Source organism: Micropterus salmoides, unplaced genomic scaffold (assembly GCF_014851395.1).
Source record: "Micropterus salmoides isolate LMB-PRFRI ecotype aquatic unplaced genomic scaffold, ASM1485139v1 Ms_hic_scaffold_18, whole genome shotgun sequence".
Lineage (NCBI taxonomy): Eukaryota > Metazoa > Chordata > Actinopteri > Centrarchiformes > Centrarchidae > Micropterus > Micropterus salmoides.
Window position 1 is genome coordinate 10,578,675 of NW_024040928.1, and position 23,370 is coordinate 10,602,044.

The 23,370-nt window shown below is 39.5% G+C and overlaps 2 protein-coding genes and 2 pseudogenes across 3 annotated transcripts in view; 3 read left to right on the forward strand and 1 right to left on the reverse strand.

The window, feature by feature from the left end:
* LOC119908816 (MAM domain-containing glycosylphosphatidylinositol anchor protein 2-like) overlaps positions 1 to 23,370 on the reverse strand; it is a 198,822-nt gene that overhangs the window by 141,306 nt on the left and 34,146 nt on the right. The window lies entirely within an intron of this gene.
* On the forward strand, positions 551 to 3,306 carry LOC119908818 (annotated as a pseudogene).
* On the forward strand, positions 5,170 to 7,923 carry LOC119908819 (annotated as a pseudogene).
* On the forward strand, positions 8,546 to 15,350 carry LOC119908820 (low choriolytic enzyme-like). Its single transcript, XM_038726695.1, has 7 exons — positions 8,546 to 8,673; positions 12,412 to 12,628; positions 12,817 to 12,963; positions 13,355 to 13,472; positions 14,693 to 14,871; positions 14,965 to 15,046; positions 15,157 to 15,350. Exons 2-7 carry the CDS (start codon positions 12,529 to 12,531, stop codon positions 15,281 to 15,283), a joined length of 753 nt encoding a protein of 250 aa, XP_038582623.1. The 5' UTR covers positions 8,546 to 8,673; positions 12,412 to 12,528; the 3' UTR covers positions 15,284 to 15,350.

Here is a 23,370-nt window from a genome sequence, read left to right on the forward strand (position 1 = left end):
CCATCATAGGGGCTTCAAGGCAAGTTATCTTTGGCTCTGCTGCTTCAATTGTGACTATTCTTGTTGGCCATTGTGTTTAAATACTGCAGTACTGATTCACTTAGAGTTATAATTTACAGTGTCTATGAATGCTATAAAAGTGCAAAGGCTATACTTGTTTTTATTCCTTGAACTTTTTAGCTTAAATATCATGGTGCACAGCTGTGACTCAGCAAATGAAAACCCAAACTGTTCTTTATGTTTCCACATGCCAGTATTTGAGGGTCTTAACTGTTATAATAAAAACCACAGCCAATGAGCTCTCTTGAATGTTTACATTTTTCAAAATAAATGACAAAGATAATATTTTCTAGATGTTTAAGTGTTCTCTGCTGTACTGAAAACATAACAAACAGTGACCCCAAAACCAAGATACATGCTAAACCATGAATAAGATTATCCCTCTGTGAAACAGTGGGCCAGGGTGGGCAGGGCACTCCCATCAGCTGTGTGTCTAAAACAGAGCCCATTAAACACCTACCACTAATCTCTGTACACAGACACAGCCGACAGCCTGCATATAAACTCAGCACAACTGCTGCTTCAGCATCAGTCCTCGGTGAGACGAGTGAAGTCTCCGAATCGACATCTTGAGCATCAACACCTTCAGACAAAAATGGACCTCCGAACAACAGTTTCTCTTCTGCTGCTGCTTCTGGGCCTCTGTAAGGCTCACAGTGAGGACATCTCCACGACTATTCTGAGGATGAACAGTGGTGAGTATTTAATCATGATATTTAATTAATTTAATCATATTACAAGGAAAGCGAGGGAACATTAGAGTCTTACAATATTCAATAATAGAAACCATATATAGTGCAACACATTTTTGACAAACTTGCTTTGAAATTACTGATGGTCCGAGAGTTAGATCAAAATGCATATCTTCTTTTCTTCCTATAGAATATAGTGAATTTCTGCTGGAAGGAGATGTGATGATTCCAAAAACCAGGAATGCTATGAAGTGTCTTCAAGGCGCAAACTCCTGTCTGTGGCCAAAGTCTGCTAATGGGAAAGTGGAAATTCCTTTCATTATAAGCGATGCATATGGTAGGTTTTATTTTGTAAACTACTACATTAATGGAGCTGGATTGTGCATTTTAACATGTCTCTTTCACATACTGTATCGATTATGTTACTGACAAAGTACTTTTATCCACAATTGTAGAAAACACTCAGAGGAATACGATTGTACAGGCCATGAAGGGCATTGAATCCAAAACCTGCATCAATTCATTCCACAATCAACTCAGATGTCGTACTTAAGCATTGAATCTATGAATGGGTAAGTCTATATCTGAGGCACTCCAGTATGTGAAGGGGAGAAGGACACAAGGGCAAGTGTACAAAAAACGAGTCGGACAGTCAAGATAATTTATCGGTTAAGGGAAAAGTACAGTAAAAATACTTATCTACATTTATTTAATGTATTTGTTCATAATGTGGTAAATACAATAATGATGATGATAATGAAGCTTGGATTAGTTTTACAGTGTATTAAAAACTATTATCTATTATAACTTTATTTCACTTTAACCTATGCATCTGAATGTACTTCAAAGTTAAAATGTCCTCATGTGAATGACAACTTTCTCAACACAAAGTTTCTGAACAGCCTTGGTCTTTACACACCCATCTGATGCTACACACCGGCATGAAAGGATTACTTAACAGGCCTACAGGGTACACACCCAGCAGCCAAAGGCGCCTGTTTGTTCATTTAAACACGGTAATTTTAGTGAAGCTATTTAAAGGTTAAGTGAAGTGTGTAAGATTTAGTGGCATCTAGCGGTGAGGTTGCGAATTGCAACCAACTGTCTAGTCTTAAGCTTGATTTATACTCCTGCGTAGGGTAGCCAGGCATTTATACTTGTGCGTCCGTGTGTCCGTCAGTCTGCAATTACACCCCCAAACATAGTCGGCAGTAGCGCTACCGTGTTCACTGTGTTGACTGTTGCCGGCCGAGCAGGCTAACTTACGGTTTAGCCCTGCGATAACCTGAATGGGGTAAAATTGTAAACGTGTGGCTCGTATAGCCTTTTCAAATGTTATCGACCGAGTGGATCACATTCTGATAGTGAAACGAGTCATTTCACTCAGGTTGTGACGGTCAAATATATCGATCCACCATGTTACAGCCACTGTTTTGGCCACTAGTAAAAGTAAAAGTTCTTGCTTTTAACTACAGCAGGAAGTACTTTTAAAATCCAACCCTCTTCCCTTTGGTTGGCCAAAATGCTTCATAAACACTTCGTGGTCTCCACACAACCTTTCTACATTGAATCAGCAACAAGTCAAGATCAGACCATCGGCTCACAACAAGAGTTTTAGAAGCAAGAACGAAACAATGAACTGTAAGTTTAGCTTCACAACAGATGTTTTTGCCTGTTGTTCCAATGATGCATTTCAAGGCACAGTTGACAGCCTCAATTCAGCTCCCAGCTATGCTAACCTCCCTAAACATCATCAGATTGTTTTTAAGAAAGTACAGTCGATGATAATGTAAATTACGTTATTTTATTAATCAAAATTTCAAGGTGCATGAAGCATTTTCATAATCTGTCTCTCTCCACTATTAGCTGTGCCTCTTTAGTGGGTCGTACTGGAGGCAAGCAGTTGGTGTCAATGCAGAGGAGTGGCTGCTTACAGAACGGAATCATCCAGCATGAACTGCTGCACGCGCTCGGCTTCTACCACGAACACACTCGGAGCGACCGTGACCAGCATGTCACAATCAACTGGCAAAACATCCTCAATGGTAAAAATCTCACTACGTCGTTTATGATTGATTGATTCATATTGATTTATTTCTTGGTCTGTTAGCTATTTATTGACATTTTTTTGTCACCAGGTTTAGCCTATAACTTCCAAAAAAGGACACGAATAATCTCAACACTATGTATGACTACTCTTCTATAATGCATTATGGAAGGTAAGGTAACAAAAACGTTACATCAAATCAGTGAATGCTGAACTAAATCTATCCTAATGATTTCTGAATGACTCTTTGTCCTATTTCCATTGTCCAAATCTGTAGAACTGCCTTTGGAAACAATGGATTGGAAACCATCACTCCCATCCCTGACGCCTCCGTTTCCATCGGCCAGAGAGTGGGATTGTCCACCATCGACATTCTCAAGATCAACAAACTGTACAACTGCTAGAATTGCACGAGATTAAGGATTACTGTAGTATGTTTTGATTCTGACATGATACTTGACATTCATGTGACAATATGCTAATAAAGATGATGATAGATTTCATTAATCCTATGTCTTTTGTTCTTTACAGCACAATGTCCTGCATATCAATTTTGTGTTTTATGAAAATTGACAGATCTAAGTTTAAAGTCCACAAATGTTTAGTGTGGAAGAAAATGTACTTGTTTGGAGACTACAATTTCATCGTCACAAACTGGAGTCAAGAATTTTCATTGACGTGGATAGGGATGCAATGCAATTATAAAGCAATTATAGATTTTGTTGGTACGATTATTGTCAGAGAAATAATCACGGTTTCATGATTATTACGATTATTATGCATTATTTAATTGCACAACACTAGTAATGACTTAAGTTGATTTTTAATATTTAATTACATTAACAATTATATTTCTATAATATGTAAGTATTATTAATATAAGAGGAATATTAACTTTTATCCCCCAGGGGAAATTGTTATAAAGCAGGGGAATAAACTGAACTGGTACTGTTACTGTCATCAACACTCATCCATACATGTTTTTGTGAAAATGAGAGAAAGAAATTGAGTGCGGTGTTGACTGAAACGACTGAAGGTCTTGAGAGGACTACGTTCTTCCATAAAGGCCCTTTAAGAAAAGAAGCGATTTGCACCGCGTGGAAGCTGCTCCGCACTAAAGTTCTACTGCTTTGACTGCGGCATGCGCGCGAGCTCGCCGTGCGGTGCACGTTGCTTGACGCAGCAACAAACCACTCTGGCGCGGCGCAAGCCACTGAAAAACAATGGGCCTCAAAGTGCAGCGGGGCTGTTGTTGCGGTATGTCTGAAAGTTTACACCTGCTTTGCTTGTTTACGTTGCAATGAATGCCCGACTCTCACCGCTACGGCATCGATTATAAGTGACACGTTTATATATAATTCCGTACCAACTTGCTACGTTATTTAATATAATGTATTAGGCCTACCTTTAGTGTAAGCTGGGTGGTGATCCCGCAGGTGCTTCATCAAGTTTAATGTAGTTATTCGTTCCTTTAGCAGGAGCCTTTTAACGGCAAGTTTTTGAACAGGTGATCCGTCATCTTCAGTGACACCCTGGTCAGACTTGGTGTACCCGAAATGCTCTCACACTGCCGACTTCGGCCGTTTCTCTGGTTTCGCCAGTGTGCAGTAGCCTCTGATAAGCACGACACTTACGCTGGTGCACCGCTACTGTAACTTTGTTTTTATTTTGTGCAAGTTGCCACAGTTTCGTTCCGTGCAACAGAAACACTCGGTGTAGCCTTTACGATTAATTAACCGTGACGTTTTAAAGCGCGGTTAATAGTGAAATCCGGTCATTGCTGCATCCCTAGCCGTGGATGTTTACAAGGCATTCTGGCCCCATCATAGGGGCTTCAAGGCAAGTTATCTTTGGCTCTGCTGCTTCAATTGTGACTATTCTTGTTGGCCATTGTGTTTAAATACTGCAGTACTGATTCACTTAGAGTTATAATTTACAGTGTCTATGAATGCTATAAAAGTGCAAAGGCTATACTTGTTTTTATTCCTTGAACTTTTTAGCTTAAATATCATGGTGCACAGCTGTGACTCAGCAAATGAAAACCCAAACTGTTCTTTATGTTTCCACATGCCAGTATTTGAGGGTCTTAACTGTTATAATAAAAACCACAGCCAATGAGCTCTCTTGAATGTTTACATTTTTCAAAATAAATGACAAAGATAATATTTTCTAGATGTTTAAGTGTTCTCTGCTGTACTGAAAACATAACAAACAGTGACCCCAAAACCAAGATACATGCTAAACCATGAATAAGATTATCCCTCTGTGAAACAGTGGGCCAGGGTGGGCAGGGCACTCCCATCAGCTGTGTGTCTAAAACAGAGCCCATTAAACACCTACCACTAATCTCTGTACACAGACACAGCCGACAGCCTGCATATAAACTCAGCACAACTGCTGCTTCAGCATCAGTCCTCGGTGAGACGAGTGAAGTCTCCGAATCGACATCTTGAGCATCAACACCTTCAGACAAAAATGGACCTCCGAACAACAGTTTCTCTTCTGCTGCTGCTTCTGGGCCTCTGTAAGGCTCACAGTGAGGACATCTCCACGACTATTCTGAGGATGAACAGTGGTGAGTATTTAATCATGATATTTAATTAATTTAATCATATTACAAGGAAAGCGAGGGAACATTAGAGTCTTACAATATTCAATAATAGAAACCATATATAGTGCAACACATTTTTGACAAACTTGCTTTGAAATTACTGATGGTCCGAGAGTTAGATCAAAATGCATATCTTCTTTTCTTCCTATAGAATATAGTGAATTTCTGCTGGAAGGAGATGTGATGATTCCAAAACCAGGAATGCTATGAAGTGTCTTCAAGGCGCAAACTCCTGTCTGTGGCCAAAGTCTGCTAATGGGAAAGTGGAAATTCCTTTCATTATAAGCGATGCATATGGTAGGTTTTATTTTGTAAACTACTACATTAATGGAGCTGGATTGTGCATTTTAACATGTCTCTTTCACATACTGTATCGATTATGTTACTGACAAAGTACTTTTATCCACAATTGTAGAAAACACTCAGAGGAATACGATTGTACAGGCCATGAAGGGCATTGAATCCAAAACCTGCATCAAATTCATTCCACAATCAACTCAGATGTCGTACTTAAGCATTGAATCTATGAATGGGTAAGTCTATATCTGAGGCACTCCAGTATGTGAAGGGGAGAAGGACACAAGGGCAAGTGTACAAAAAACGAGTCGGACAGTCAAGATAATTTATCGGTTAAGGGAAAAGTACAGTAAAAATACTTATCTACATTTATTTAATGTATTTGTTCATAATGTGGTAAATACAATAATGATGATGATAATGAAGCTTGGATTAGTTTTACAGTGTATTAAAAACTATTATCTATTATAACTTTATTTCACTTTAACCTATGCATCTGAATGTACTTCAAAGTTAAAATGTCCTCATGTGAATGACAACTTTCTCAACACAAAGTTTCTGAACAGCCTTGGTCTTTACACACCCATCTGATGCTACACACCGGCATGAAAGGATTACTTAACAGGCCTACAGGGTACACACCCAGCAGCCAAAGGCGCCTGTTTGTTCATTTAAACACGGTAATTTTAGTGAAGCTATTTAAAGGTTAAGTGAAGTGTGTAAGATTTAGTGGCATCTAGCGGTGAGGTTGCGAATTGCAACCAACTGTCTAGTCTTAAGCTTGATTTATACTCCTGCGTAGGGTAGCCAGGCATTTATACTTGTGCGTCCGTGTGTCCGTCAGTCTGCAATTACACCCCCAAACATAGTCGGCAGTAGCGCTACCGTGTTCACTGTGTTGACTGTTGCCGGCCGAGCAGGCTAACTTACGGTTTAGCCCTGCGATAACCTGAATGGGGTAAAATTGTAAACGTGTGCTCGTATAGCCTTTTCAAATGTTATCGACCGAGTGGATCACATTCTGATAGTGAAACGAGTCATTTCACTCAGGTTGTGACGGTCAAATATATCGATCCACCATGTTACAGCCACTGTTTTGGCCACTAGTAAAAGTAAAAGTTCTTGCTTTTAACTACAGCAGGAAGTACTTTTAAAATCCAACCCTCTTCCCTTTGGTTGGCCAAAATGCTTCATAAACACTTCGTGGTCTCCACACAACCTTTCTACATTGAATCAGCAACAAGTCAAGATCAGACCATCGGCTCACAACAAGAGTTTTAGAAGCAAGAACGAAACAATGAACTGTAAGTTTAGCTTCACAACAGATGTTTTTGCCTGTTGTTCCAATGATGCATTTCAAGGCACAGTTGACAGCCTCAATTCAGCTCCCAGCTATGCTAACCTCCCTAAACATCATCAGATTGTTTTTAAGAAAGTACAGTCGATGATAATGTAAATTACGTTATTTTATTAATCAAAATTTCAAGGTGCATGAAGCATTTTCATAATCTGTCTCTCTCCACTATTAGCTGTGCCTCTTTAGTGGGTCGTACTGGAGGCAAGCAGTTGGTGTCAATGCAGAGGAGTGGCTGCTTACAGAACGGAATCATCCAGCATGAACTGCTGCACGCGCTCGGCTTCTACCACGAACACACTCGGAGCGACCGTGACCAGCATGTCACAATCAACTGGCAAAACATCCTCAATGGTAAAAATCTCACTACGTCGTTTATGATTGATTGATTCATATTGATTTATTTCTTGGTCTGTTAGCTATTTATTGACATTTTTTTGTCACCAGGTTTAGCCTATAACTTCCAAAAAGGACACGAATAATCTCAACACTATGTATGACTACTCTTCTATAATGCATTATGGAAGGTAAGGTAACAAAAACGTTACATCAAATCAGTGAATGCTGAACTAAATCTATCCTAATGATTTCTGAATGACTCTTTGTCCTATTTCCATTGTCCAAATCTGTAGAACTGCCTTTGGAAACAATGGATTGGAAACCATCACTCCCATCCCTGACGCCTCCGTTTCCATCGGCCAGAGAGTGGGATTGTCCACCATCGACATTCTCAAGATCAACAAACTGTACAACTGCTAGAATTGCACGAGATTAAGGATTACTGTAGTATGTTTTGATTCTGACATGATACTTGACATTCATGTGACAATATGCTAATAAAGATGATGATAGATTTCATTAATCCTATGTCTTTTGTTCTTTACAGCACAATGTCCTGCATATCAATTTTGTGTTTTATGAAAATTGACAGATCTAAGTTTAAAGTCCACAAATGTTTAGTGTGGAAGAAAATGTACTTGTTTGGAGACTACAATTTCATCGTCACAAACTGGAGTCAAGAATTTTCATTGACGTGGATAGGGATGCAATGCAATTATAAAGCAATTATAGATTTTGTTGGTACGATTATTGTCAGAGAAATAATCACGGTTTCATGATTATTACGATTATTATGCATTATTTAATTGCACAACACTAGTAATGACTTAAGTTGATTTTTAATATTTAATTACATTAACAATTATATTTCTATAATATGTAAGTATTATTAATATAAGAGGAATATTAACTTTTATCCCCCAGGGGAAATTGTTATAAAGCAGGGGAATAAACTGAACTGGTACTGTTACTGTCATCAACACTCATCCATACATGTTTTTGTGAAAATGAGAGAAAGAAATTGAGTGCGGTGTTGACTGAAACGACTGAAGGTCTTGAGAGGACTACGTTCTTCCATAAAGGCCCTTTAAGAAAAGAAGCGATTTGCACCGCGTGGAAGCTGCTCCGCACTAAAGTTCTACTGCTTTGACTGCGGCATGCGCGCGAGCTCGCCGTGCGGTGCACGTTGCTTGACGCAGCAACAAACCACTCTGGCGCGGCGCAAGCCACTGAAAAACAATGGGCCTCAAAGTGCAGCGGGGCTGTTGTTGCGGTATGTCTGAAAGTTTACACCTGCTTTGCTTGTTTACGTTGCAATGAATGCCCGACTCTCACCGCTACGGCATCGATTATAAGTGACACGTTTATATATAATTCCGTACCAACTTGCTACGTTATTTAATATAATGTATTAGGCCTACCTTTAGTGTAAGCTGGGTGGTGATCCCGCAGGTGCTTCATCAAGTTTAATGTAGTTATTCGTTCCTTTAGCAGGAGCCTTTTAACGGCAAGTTTTTGAACAGGTGATCCGTCATCTTCAGTGACACCCTGGTCAGACTTGGTGTACCCGAAATGCTCTCACACTGCCGACTTCGGCCGTTTCTCTGGTTTCGCCAGTGTGCAGTAGCCTCTGATAAGCACGACACTTACGCTGGTGCACCGCTACTGTAACTTTGTTTTTATTTTGTGCAAGTTGCCACAGTTTCGTTCCGTGCAACAGAAACACTCGGTGTAGCCTTTACGATTAATTAACCGTGACGTTTTAAAGCGCGGTTAATAGTGAAATCCGGTCATTGCTGCATCCCTAGCCGTGGATGTTTACAAGGCATTCTGGCCCCATCATAGGGGCTTCAAGGCAAGTTATCTTTGGCTCTGCTGCTTCAATTGTGACTATTCTTGTTGGCCATTGTGTTTAAATACTGCAGTACTGATTCACTTAGAGTTATAATTTACAGTGTCTATGAATGCTATAAAAGTGCAAAGGCTATACTTGTTTTTATTCCTTGAACTTTTTAGCTTAAATATCATGGTGCACAGCTGTGACTCAGCAAATGAAAACCCAAACTGTTCTTTATGTTTCCACAGAAACAGCATGGATGGCATCAACAAAGTTCCTGTATGACTCTGAACATTACAAAACAATCCATTTATGTTCATTTGTTAGGAACAGCTGTTTATTGTATGCAGTAAAATCCTGTTGCAAATAAAACTTTAAAAACAGTTTTATATTTATTTTTTCTAAAAAATTTCATATTGATTGGCGGGAAACAAGACTGGAATGCGAGTCCTGCTCCCCACATCTTTCAGGCCTCTCACTGCAGATTCAGACCGTGCCAAAATAATAACGAATAGGTTACTACTGTGTTTATCACTGCAGATATGTGACCATACTTGGTACAATACAAAATTTAATCATATTGTGAAAGTGCTTGAGCCTTGTGCAGTGCATGTGCAGTTTAGTCAGTGTGTTGTGCCTGTCCTGTTTAAAGAAGTGCAAGCTGCAGTTGTTCAGGAAATATCAACAGGTCATTGCCTTATGATCAAGCATTACTGACATTTGTGTAACTTTTCTTATTGAGTGCTTTTACTGTTACAATAAACATATGTACAATACAATTTTTGTTTTCCCCGCTGAACCAAAAACTTACAATCCGTGAAACTAAAACCGAAGTATAGTACAAACCAAACTGTGAATTTTTTGTGGGATTTCGCCCCTACTATATGTCATAATTAACCCCTATTTTTTACTATGTGAGTAAAATACACGTGAATAGTGCTACCCCTACAATCAGAAACATGTTGAATTACAGACATAAAACATAATCTGAAAACTGTTAAATGCTGGAATGAGCAAAATCATAGTTGAAGTTGAAGTCCATTGAACCCATCAAAAAGAAAAGTACAGGAGAAGAAAGAGAAAGGAATGAAAAACAAAGTTAAAAATGAGACTGGGAAAAGCCTATACTACAATTTTACTCTGACAACTGATGGTTTTTTGTAGCCTCTCCTCTGCTTAACAAAGTGCAGATGTTTGGGGAGAAATGAAACATCAATCATTTTTTTGTAGATAGCTCTAGACTGACATCCAGTTGAATAAGATCAGCTTCCCCCCTGCCATTGGAGAGGCATTAGGAATAAAGTTTAACTGAATGGATGAGTCATACATCACTGAGCATTACTCGTGCTTTGCTGTGTCTCTAAAACACAAATTGGATTACCTTTGCACCCACACAGATCACCCGAATTGGACAGGCACGGACATACAGGCAACACACAGACAGGGACATACCAATATACCTGTGCAAATGTATGATGCAAGCAAACACTGTAAAATTTACAATTCCATAGGGTTTTATTTGGTTTGCAGTGAAGGGAGTTCACACACCCAGGACCTGCAGACTATCTCTCTTTAAGACATTCAAACACACACACACACACACACAGTGCAATTTTTGTTCCCCGATAATAAATGCCACATTATTGTGATGTACAGTGGAGGACCACATCATATAAAGGTTGCTGTGATGGAATCTCTGTTTGAAGCTGTCGGCCTTGACATGCGAAATCAGATCCTAAAACTGTTTATGGCACTATGAAGCCAGACAGCATCCCTCTTCTCCTGTAAACAATCCACTGGAAGCTGATGATTTATTAGCGAGGCATCCAATAAATCTGAATACTCATCTCTCTAAACAACCCATTTCTGGATTTTGAGTTTTCAGAAGGCTGTGTTTTGTTCAGTCTGGAGGCCAAGGCCCGGTCTTTCCAGCTGAGATCATCACTGATGCAGCAGCAGCGCGTCAATAATGAATCCAGGACTTTATAGCCACTCACTAATTGAGCCATTATTATTATTTGGAACAACACGTTTTAAATAGAGCCATAGAACAATCGGTCACATCCAGTGTAAACTAAAAAGCTCTTTGTAGAATCTAAAGGGTTATAAAGGCCAAAGTGGCTGTTTAGTTTAACAGGAAACAAGGTTTTCGTTGGGAGATTCACTGATAGTACCTGTAGCACTGGAGGTGTTAGTGATCAAGCCATTAAGTGCTCCTACTTGGATTAAAAAGCAAGTTTGTTCTGATACCAATAGTGAAATAAATTGCTCTTTGGCATAATAAAATGTAATTTTCTAGAACAAAAAGACAGCAGTGTGAGAGGTCAACTCACAGCAGCTCCAAACCAAAGAGATGCTCAGTGTGGTGGAGCAGCTCCCTCAGCAAACAGAAATCCAAAAATAATCTTGATTTTGACTTTATAATAAAGTTGTTTTTTGTAAAAATTAATCCAAGAAATACTGATATTAAGATGAAAAAGATGTTGGGGGTAACAAATAATCTTCAGAGCCAACAAATAATAATGTATTCACAGTATTCAAATGACTGGATGTTTATCAGTATGGGGTTTACTTTTTTCGGCCCAAATAATGCCATTTTCTACAACCCTTCATTATCAATATAAATAATTATTACTTTTTAAATTGTATTTAGGATTGTCACACATTTTGTAATTGTTCTAATTTGTCTGCTGAAACTCAGTGAAAAGCTCTTTGGGTTTACTTTAGTCGATAATGAAAATATCCAGTACTATCAATCAACTAATTGTTTCATTATTTCATCATTATTTCATCAATTTAAAACACCACAGACACAAAATAACACTCCCTATTTGTTCTTTATTAATTAAAAACACTTTTATTTTACCCTGGTAAAATAAAAGTGCAGATATTTAATAGGGACATAGCATTCTTTGTTTCAAATGGTGTAGCTGTTATTTTTTAAATAAAACTTTAAGACAGGCCCAGATCTCATGTGCGGACCCCCTGCTGGTTAAAAAGGCCACCTGAAATCTGATGCTAAATGAGCTGACAGCAGCCTGTGGTCATTGTAATCCCCTCAGAATAAGATTATCCCTCTGTGGAAACAGTGGGCCAGGGTGGGCAGGGCACTCCCATCAGCTGTGTGTCTAAAACAGAGCCCATTAAACACCTACCACTAATCTCTGTACACAGACACAGCCCGACAGCCTGCATATAAACTCAGCACAACTGCTGCTTCAGCATCAGTCCTCGGTGAGACGAGTGAAGTCTCCGAATCGACATCTTGAGCATCAACACCTTCAGACAAAAATGGACCTCCGAACAACAGTTTCTCTTCTGCTGCTGCTTCTGGGCCTCTGTAAGGCTCACAGTGAGGACATCTCCACGACTATTCTGAGGATGAACAGTGGTGAGTATTTAATCATGATATGTAATTAATTTAATCATATTACAAGGAAAGTGAGGGAACATTAGAGTCTTACAATATTCAATAATAGAAACCATATATAGTGCAACACATTTTTTGACAAACTTGCTTTGAAATTACTGATGGTCCGAGAGTTAGATCAAAATGCATATTTTCTTTTCTTCCTATAGAATATAGTGAATTTCTGCTGGAAGGAGATGTGATGATTCCAAAAACCAGGAATGCTATGAAGTGTCTTCAAGGCGCAAACTCCTGTCTGTGGCCAAAGTCTGCTAATGGGAAAGTGGAAATTCCTTTCATTATAAGCGATGCATATGGTAGGTTTTACTATTTAATGTACTACATTAATGGTGCTGGGCGGTGTGGTGGTACAGTGGTTAGTACTGTCGCCTCACAGCAAGAAGGTTGGGGGTTCAAACCCCAGTTGCCCTAGCCTTTCTGTGTGGAGTTTGCATGTTCTCCTGGTGTCAGTGTGGGTTCTGTCTATGTGTGGGCCCTGCGATAGACTGGTGACCTGTCCAGGGTGTACCCTGCCTTTCGGCCAATGTCAGCTGGGATTGGCTCCAGCCCCCCCGCGACGACCCTGTACACAGGATAAGCAGTTGACGATGGATGGATTAATGGAGCTGGATTTTGTGTATTATCATGTCTCCTTCATATACTGCATTGATTATGTTAATGATGAATTACTTTTATTCACCATTTCAGAAAACACTGAGAGGAATACGATTGTACAGGCCATGAAGGGCATTGAATCCAAAACCTGCATCAGCTTCATTCCACAGTCAACTGAGACGTCGTACTTAAGCATTGAATCAATGAATGGGTAAGTCTATATCTGAGGCACTCCAGTATGTGAAGGGGAGAAGGACACAAGTGCAAGTAGTGTACAAAGAACAAGGGGGACAGTCAAGATAATTTATCTGTTAAGGGAAAAGTGAACAGTAAACATGTTTAAACATTATTACTTTATTTCACTTTAACCTGTCCATCTATGCACCACATGAATCACATTTTGCTTTCCACTTTAGGCAACTGAATGTACTTAAAAGTTAAGATGTCCTCGTATGAATAAAAACTTCCTCAACACAAAGTTTCTGAATGGCCTTGATGCAGACCCACCCATCTGATGCTACACATTGGCGTGCATGGATTACTGAACGGGCCTACAGGGCAGCCATGGCAGCCCAGGGCGTCTTCTTGTGACTGTTTACATTTCTTGATGAAAAGTCAAAATAGCTTGCTCCTGATAGTTATTGTTGTTGATTTTCTTCCTTCATATCACAGCTATAAAGTATTGAGGCACCAGTAGCATTTCATTCAAATACAGCAACATTAGTGAAGCTAATTAAACCAGTTTGATAGCAGAAGAGTTCTGTATATCAGGCTTTCTTTGGTGGTTTTCTATGTTGTGGAGTGTGCGCTAGTATTTAGAATATCTGTGCAGAGGAGTGTCAGTACAACAAAGAGGCGCAATATGGCTACAAAGAGACATTAAACAACCACAAACAGAAGCAAAAAAGCACAGACAGAAGCAAATGACTAATGTATGTAATCTTTTTGCATTTCTTTCAGTCTGGAGGTTTTGTTCCTATGGAGGTCACATGTTTGTGTCCAGGAGCCCATTGTCTCATGCACACATAGGTTTAAGCTACAACATGCATCTTTGAGAATCATTCTTGCTTAACAATGGCAGGAAGTGCTTTTTTAATCCAGCCCTCTTCTTTTTAGTTACCCAAACACTTGTCAGTCATTTCCGCAACCTTTCAGTCAAGAGTAGACCATCAGCTCACAACAAGAGCTTTAGAATCAAGAAGAACTGCCAGTTTAGCTTCACAACAGATGTTTTTGCCTGTTTGAATGATGATCTATAGTTGACAGCCTCAATTCAGCTCCCAGCGATGCTAACCTTACCAAACATCACCAGAAAGTAAATTATTTAAGAATGTAAAAACAGAGTCGATGATATTATTTTATTACTCAAATGTCAAAGTGCATAAAGCATTTTAATAGTCTCTGTCTCTCCTTCACTCTCTCCACTATTAGCTGTGCCTCTTTAGTGGGTCGTACTGGAGGCAAGCAGTTGGTGTCAATGCAGAGGAGTGGCTGCTTACAGAATGGAATCATCCAGCATGAACTGCTGCACGCGCTCGGCTTCTACCACGAACACACTCGGAGCGACCGTGACCAGCATGTCACAATCAACTGGCAAAACATCCTCAATGGTAAAAATCTCACTACGTCGTTTATGATTAATTGATTCATACTGATGTATTTCTTGGTCTGTTAGCTATTTATTGATATTTTTTTGTCACCAGGTTTAGCCTATAACTTCCAAAAGAAAGACACAAATAATCTCAACACTATGTATGACTACTCTTCTATAATGCATTATGGAAGGTAAGGTAACAAAAACGTTACACCAAATCAAATCAGTGAATGCTGAACTAAATCTATCCTAATGATTTCTGAATGACTCTTTGTCCTATTTCCATTCTCCAAATCTGTAGAACTGCCTTTGGAAACAATGGATTGGAAACCATCACTCCCATCCCTGACGCCTCCGTTTCCATCGGCCAGAGAGTGGGATTGTCCACCATCGACATTCTCAAGATCAACAAACTGTACAACTGCTAGAATTGCACGAGATTAAGGATTACTGTAGTATGTTTTGATTCTGACATGAATACCACCTACCTCATGTGACAGTATGCTAATAAAGATGATGAAGATGATAATGGGTTTCCTTAATCTTTTGTCTTTTATTTGACAGCACAATATACTGCGCATAAATTTTGTTTTCTATGAAAATTGGCAGATCTAAGTTTGAAGGAGAAGCTGCTGAAGTTAACGTGTGTGGATTTGTGGCGAGATTTCTGCCTGATCAGTGTGTTTCAGTTACTTTCGGTTTCACAGGCAATATGCAGTGTCAAACTGTGTAACGTTATAACGTAATGCACAGCAGAGTAAAGGGCGGGTAGACTTCTCATTAAATGATGACGTTAGTCTCGTTATATTATGACTTTTTTCAGAGAACACAGATACAGTACGGGGGAGAAATTCTGAAAGTTCAGAAATTTTTGAATATGAGCAGAAAAGCTGCTGAAACAAGTCCAGGGGTTTATAACTGAATTCAAATTAAAACAATTATCACTGAGGTGAAAAGTTGCCACAATCACATTTAAAGAGGTTACTTCCCCAAACAAAAAGACAGAGAGGAGGAAAGGAAATCATAAGCAAATATTAAATAAGATGATCTACAGGAGAAACAGATCTGGGAGCAGCACAGAATGACTGAGAGTTGTACCATTTTGTGTTTGTCTAAATAAATAAATTGACACCATAAACTGGTGCAGAAACATTCATCAGAATGCAGGAAATAAAGTGCTTAAAGGGGCATTATGGAGTTTCCTGCGGTCGTTTCCTGTGCTCGTACGCGTGCTCGCTTGAACTCGTGAGTGAGCATAATCCGAAACACAACCACTTTCATACAGAAATCCTGCAATAAATGCAGAAACACCAGCATGCAGGCTGTGGCTTTTCACTCAGACATGTTCAGTCTCTGTTACAATGTTCCCGTCTCAGAGACAGATCAACACCGGCGCTCCGTACCTTTCATTCAGTGCAGCGAGCCACATATCGGCACAAGAAAAAAGGCAGAGTGACAGCGGCTATAGACAAACAGGGAGACAGCTTCACACAATTTACTGGAAACTCAGGTAAACCCCTTCTGCAACATTACAGTAATAGTTTCATCAGCTGCAGGTTGAACTAATCCATGCTCGTTACATGATAACAGTACATTTACTGCATTTACTGCATTTTTGCATGCCGTCGTGCTACACGGTTAGCTCGCCTGCTGCTTTGAGTAACTTTCTTTACTATCTATGTATCTTTCACCGGAGGCTCAGCAATATCAGGACAGCTAAATGTATTGGATGGTAACGAAATGGTTAGTGAGCTGGACTGAAAATTATAACGACATTGTGTCACATTTTATAATATAAGTCCGCAGTAAGTAACTTTATTGTAGTGTTTGTGCATGGTTCTTCCTCTGGGTTGTTGTCGCTGTGAAGTTGCAGTATTGTATATTATGTGGGTCACGTTAGTTACAGCGACGGAGCGGTGGAGAAGCTGTGTACCTGAGTATTGGTAAAACCACAATAAACCTAAATGTTACGAAGCAAACAGCGGCAGGTCCGAGCTACTGTAGCGTTAGCTGGCTGCTCCGGTGTCAAATAAAATGTACTTGTTCGGAGACTACAAATTCATAGTTACAAACTGAAGGCATGAAGTTTAATTGACGTGGATGTTTACAAGGCACAAAGGGTCTAACGAAAGACAATCTTAGGTTGCATTAGGGAAGTGTGGCCCCATCATATGGGCTTCAAGTCAAGTTATCTTTGGCTCTGCTGCTTCTATTGTGACCGTTCTTGTTGGACATTCTGTTTAATATTGAAGTACTGATTCACTTAGAGTTACCATTTTACAGTGTATACAAATGCCAGTTAAAAAAGTATTAAGGCTATGCTTATTTTATTTCTTGAACTTTTTAGCTTAAATATTGTGGTGCTCAGTTGTGACTCAGCAAATTCCATGAATACTCAAACTGGATGGGTATTAAGGATGGATGGCATCAACAAAGTTCCTGGATTATTCTGACCATTACAAAACAATCCATTTAGCTTCAATTACTGTGTATGTATGCAGTAAAATCCAGTTGCAAATAAATAATAAAATTTTTTTTTTATTTCTACATTATTTCATTTTTCTTCATCTTACTTTCAGAATGGAAACAATGTTGGGAAATGTTGGCAAAAGACAAAGAGATACATTTAATTAGATACAAAAAGGACTGAAGGGCAAATATGAGGCAATATCTTCATAATTTAGTTCATTTCCATTTCAGCTCAGAGTAATTAAGTTTGGAATTTATACACTAGTGAAGAGTACTGTGTTTTATCAGAGTGAATCAGTACTGCAGTGTATTTAGCGAGCCAAATATTGCAGGGCTGAGTCTCTGCAGAAAGGCATAGATGTGGCAGGATACGAGATAAACTCCTCTCCTGCTACTCCCAAACCGTGCAGAGCCATTTTTTTCCACTTGGCCGCATCCCACACTCTTGAACGTTTGTTCTTTTTTTCACCCTTTGAAATCCTACGCAATATGATTCTTCTATATTCACCCCAGTGAGAGAGAGCAGTGTTTGGTGAGAAAGGAGTGGCAGGGGAGTGGCAGGGTGAGATAAGGGAGGAAAATGCCTGGGAGAGAGAACAGATTCCTATTAAGCAAATTTTCCCTCCTTCCATGATGTATAAATGCACTAACAATCATGACAGCATTGCATGTGTTTCTCCAGTGTTCTGGCTTAAATGCAGCTAAAGAGGCCGTGGCACAAGCAATGCTCTGAGAAAGCCAGTGAATCTGTATAGTTCAGATGGACATAGGGCCTTTAATGTTTAATAAAGTAGTTTCAGTTCATATCAATCGTTCTACACATGAAATATTTAAAATCTACTTGTTTATTGAAATATTTAACACTCGGCTCTTTTCATGCGCCAAGAAGCTCCGAGAGACTTTCGGCCAGCTATAAATTAAAGTATTTCTGCAAATCCTGATTAAAATAAGATTACCAATGAGAGCCTGAGATCCCATGACTGAAGTACAAGCAGGCCACCACCAGAACACACAGTGGCTGAAAATCAACATTCAATGAGACCGGAGTCATGAGAGTAATGAGAGTCATCTCTCTGAACTGTGAGGCTGAGGTAAACTCATCGAATGGAATATTTGATCTTTCCTTTGATTGTTGAAGTGTGCTCCTTTGGTTTTGGCGTTACTGAAGGTTACTGAAGCCTTATAAAACATGAACATATGAAATGGAAGCCTGATCTACAGTATATACAGCAATTTATTACTTTTTAGTATTTCCGACTGCGTTGATTACAGTTTTAAAGCATTGTCTCGATTGTACTTTTGAGGGCAGTGTGTATGTGACCAGCAGCGTCTCCTTTAGAATGTCTGTTCTAATGAGAGCAGGCCGAGCGGAGCCAAATGCAGTCTGATCTGTGATGTCACTGGTAATATGCTGGCAGGCCATAACCGCTGGCTGGCTGAGCGGCTTTTACCACTATGTTATTAACACAGATCAGTGTACCTGCCTCTCTTCAAACACGATAAGCTTACATACAGCTCTCCTCAGTTCTCTGCGTGAGCTGTCTAATACCCGCAAATAGGAAATTAAAATGTTCTCTCTGAGTGGTGCTGCCATCTTCCGTCAGTCCAACCTACGAGACTGTAGAGTTTTCTGTGAACACGATAGGCTTTTGTCTTTGGTGGGAAAAACCCTTTTAAAAAAACAAAAGCACTTTTATACTTTTAACTGCAAGTTGGTATGAGTGGGCAAAATCCACACTCCTCTTTCTGTACAAAAATGCATTCTAAAGTTAATCTGACGCTAATGTGAGTCCTGGTTTGTCAAATTAACCCCTTGTGCCCGATTTGATTTGCCTCACAAATCACAGAACAACAAATCTGAAGATATGCTTTTCTCCGATTTCTATCGTAAATGAAAGTCCATACATCCACATAGGAATGATAAACAAATAGATACTGCTCATAACTGCAGAGCTGGCCTGAGAATGATCAAGACCGGCTAGAGGGCAAGATGAGAAGAGGTGGACCCCTGTGTTTTACATGGATGATGCTTGGTGCTCAAACACAGTTATGATGGACTCTTTTTCCCAAATGACAGATTTTTTTATTGCTAAGATGAAACCATATTATCATCTGGTTGCTGCTGTTTACATTCACCCCAGATGCAAATTCAAAAAATGCACTGCAGAATGTTCTTGCTGTATACGTGTATGGATATATGTATATAAATAACTGTATGTATTGTTTTATTTTATTATACCATATTTTAAGATACACTTAATTATATGTTGTGTGTGTAGCATGAAGGAACTACAAATGTTGTTTTGTCATACAGCCTTGTACTGTATAATGACAAATAAACTACCTTGTAACTTGTCCAAGGTTACACTGTAAACAGAAACTGCTAACGGCTAATTTGGCATTTATTAGATTGTGGCAATTTGCCAAAATGTAAACAAATCCGAACAAAAAAAAACAGGGCTCAAGTTGTAGTCCACAGTGTAACTTACTCAATCCATTATGACAAGTGTTTGGGTAGTTACTCAAAAAAGATAATGAACTAGTTACCTTTTTTTTTTTAAAGTAATGCCTTACTTTACTAGATTGCTCAATGCTGAAAGTAACTAGTTACACTACTAGTTCCATTATTTTTGGATTACTGCATAACATCACCTATGATGCACAATAACAATAAAAAGTTTATAAAATAATATCAATAAAAAATAAGACACTGGCCCTCAACAATATCAGATAATGGTGAGACTTCAAAGAGAAAACATAGCATATGAAATGTATTTTGAACTGCGCATTTAACAGACCAAACCCACACAATAAACTTACTGTAGCTCGCTTGCCGAACAATGGCTTTAAATTAGATTTTTCCCTCTTAATGGACATGCTTATCAAAGAGTGGTTATAACTCATCAGCAGGAGTTATCACTGTCCTTTTGCGATATGAAGTAATGAGAATATCCACCTCTCGAAAGACATCTTTAGCCATTCTGCCGTTTCTGTGTCCTCATGAACTGGCGCTAAAGTCAAAAGTGAGGTCGGAAAAGTATTACGCAAACAGGCACGAAAAGGGACATTTGATTTGTTTTTCTCTCCTCCCGTTATGCGGATAGTTGAAGAACCAGTACGCAAGTAATTGATGGCATTTGTGAGTAGCCCAACTTATTTTGAAAATAGCACATTATGTCATGCCTGGCTAAGACATCTAGCAACTCTGCTAAGAGCCTTTCAATAAAGAGAGGAAAAGAAAAGAGGAAAAGTTACAGTCTTTCAATACAAAATTCCTCCTTCTTTTTGTTACTATCCCTTTTGCAGAATCTCAACAAAGAAACACTGTCTGGGGACACATAAAAAGGGAATTCTGTAATAAAAAAACTGCACTTCATTTGTCTACCTAAGACTGTTGAAGACTCATTGAAGTCACTGAACTGTGGAATGCATTTTTGCACATACTGTGACTGGATTTTATCCCCACTCTCTTATATTCAAATCACATTAGAAAGGGATCTCTTCATAGCCAGAATGGAGAGAATAAATAATAACACCATCCTTTAACTTAAATGTACATATGGGCATGTGAGCATTGTTTAAGACAGACTGGAAAACATGTGAAACCATCCTTTAATACAGAATGGGTATTAAGCTGAATAATTAACATACTGTAGCCAACATAATTAAATGGCCTAATAACCAACAGGAACAAAACACAATAACAGAAATAGTTTTCTGATCATTTGATTTCGCAATCTGTGGCGTGCTTCTGCTTTCAAAGCCTGTCCTGGGTCACAAGCAAGCAAGTCAGCTGTTAAGTGCCCCTTTTGAGAGAGATGAAAGCAGCGCTCGCAAAAACAAGTAAATTCAGTTAAGGACACAATCAAAAGAAATAACAGATTGGCATACAAATTCTGGGAGTCTTTGTTGTTGCCCTGCAGGACCCAGTGGAAACGATTAGCGGGCTGAAAGATCGAAGGCAGGCAAACTCTAACATGTGCTATTGTTGAAGCTTTCATGAAGTTTCACTTAGCTGCTTTTTTTTGCAGATCTGAGGAGCCTGAGGAGTCTTATACCAACTTCTAAGATGTCTAAACCTAGAATAGCACACTGACAAGTTACTGTCTGTTGTCACTGCACTCTCAAATCTCATACATATTTCATGCATTGTGTTCCCTGATACTGACATTGTGGCTGGCATTACTTTAAATAAAAAAAGGACATTTCAGAAGGCAGTGAGATGAGGCGACATGAAGAGATTCTGACTAGAGATTGAAAAGGAAAATATGGGAAAGTGAGCTATATAAACATATGTTGCCTTTGCAGGCCATGTGGCATTTCTATACCAAACCAGCCTGTCTGTGTCAAAGGGGAATGATGTTTTAAAAAGGCCTTTGTAAATGTGTAAATCAGACTGAGGCATTAGTCTACAATCCCTCTGAGCTGCGTTCGCAGCGCTGCACCACATCTCTGTTTGTCAGCGCTGAGGAATTGCAGCTGTCGAAAATGATGCGGTCCCATTAGTGACGGAATCCAAGCTGAGACGGAGCCAGACAGAAAGCCGCTGTGGGGACAAGATGATAACAAGGTACTCATTGGAGATGTGAGGGATGGTGTTTGTGCATCACTCTCTGTGTTTGTCTGATGAGAACGGGGCAGAGGAGGAGATGGAGGGGTTAAGATAAAGAGAGAGAGAGGCCGTGGAGAATGAGTTAGAGAGGGAAACAGTTAAGGGAGGAAAAAGGATGGGGGAGATAAGATGAGACAAATAGAGAGGGGAACAATGAGACTGGGGAGCAAGAGGGAGTGACTGGGACAGTAATCAAGGCAAGGCAACGCTGAAAGAGACAAATCAAAGCAGTGACTGAAGCGAGCGAGTTGAGGAGCGCCAGAGAAAGAGAGAGCACAACACAGAGGCCCAGTAACCAGTGCCCTGAGATATGGGCAGGTTTATTCACTGGAAGTTACTGATCTCTCATCCTGCAGAACGTTTCACCTCTGAGCTGAGCCGTGTGCAGCGGGATAAAGATGTGTTACAACTGCTGCAAAAGAAATCACTTCATTTGCTGCAACAAATGTGAGTGCAGCTGGCTATGACGTCACACTACAGAAGAAGCCCTCAACAGTAGGGGTTGGGCAGTGTGTATCAGTGTTTCGGGGTACTTCTGCGATAAATATATTGTTGACAATATGCCAAAATACTGACAAATATTTGTGGTTGCCAGATTTGTTGGCTCCCCTCATACTCAACCGGGTGCTTCTGCTTGAGGTGGTGTATTGCCCCCGTTGTTGTTACAATATTCTTGCTCTACTGAAGTCGCTCCCCTTTTTGGAACTAACTCCTCCACCACGGAGATTGCCATTATCGTGATATGATTTTTTTTATCATATAAGAAATAATACAGATATGATTTGGCACACTGCTACTCAACGGTATATTAGGCTGCAATTAATGATCAGGCTCATTGAAGTCATGATTAAAAAGCAGTCTGATATAGAAGCCAGGGAAACCATCTTGATTCAACAATCTACAGGGTTGACCTACAATTTATAAAGTACATTTCAACAGTTGGTTAGCTGTTAGTCTCTCACTAAAGAAACCACTGCACTGATTGTGGGAACTTAAACGCTAAACACCTAACACTAGAATATCAATTAAATGTGTTAATAGGGTTTGAAAACCATCTTCTACCATGTAACGTTTTTAACGTTAATTGGACAAAACACCAGGCGGGGCTGCCACTCTGCCATGTTGGTCTTCAGGTTAGGAGTCATAACAACGCTTCCATTTGTAAAGCATGCTGTTATAATTTGAAATTATTCACCACAACTCCTAAGCGTGAACTCTAGTACAAATTAAAGCAATGTTTACTGCACTTAATAGTAGGGCTGGATCAACCTGCTAGGCGCCACCCGGGTAACAATGAGCTGTGGCGCCCAATTTATAAGAGAGGGCCTCAAGATTGGGTCAAAATGTAGAAGCCACCTTAGGGCCCTCACTATTTAAATTTTTAATTGTGCGTAGGTAGTGCATATTACCAAACAGCTTGGAATTAATCAAACA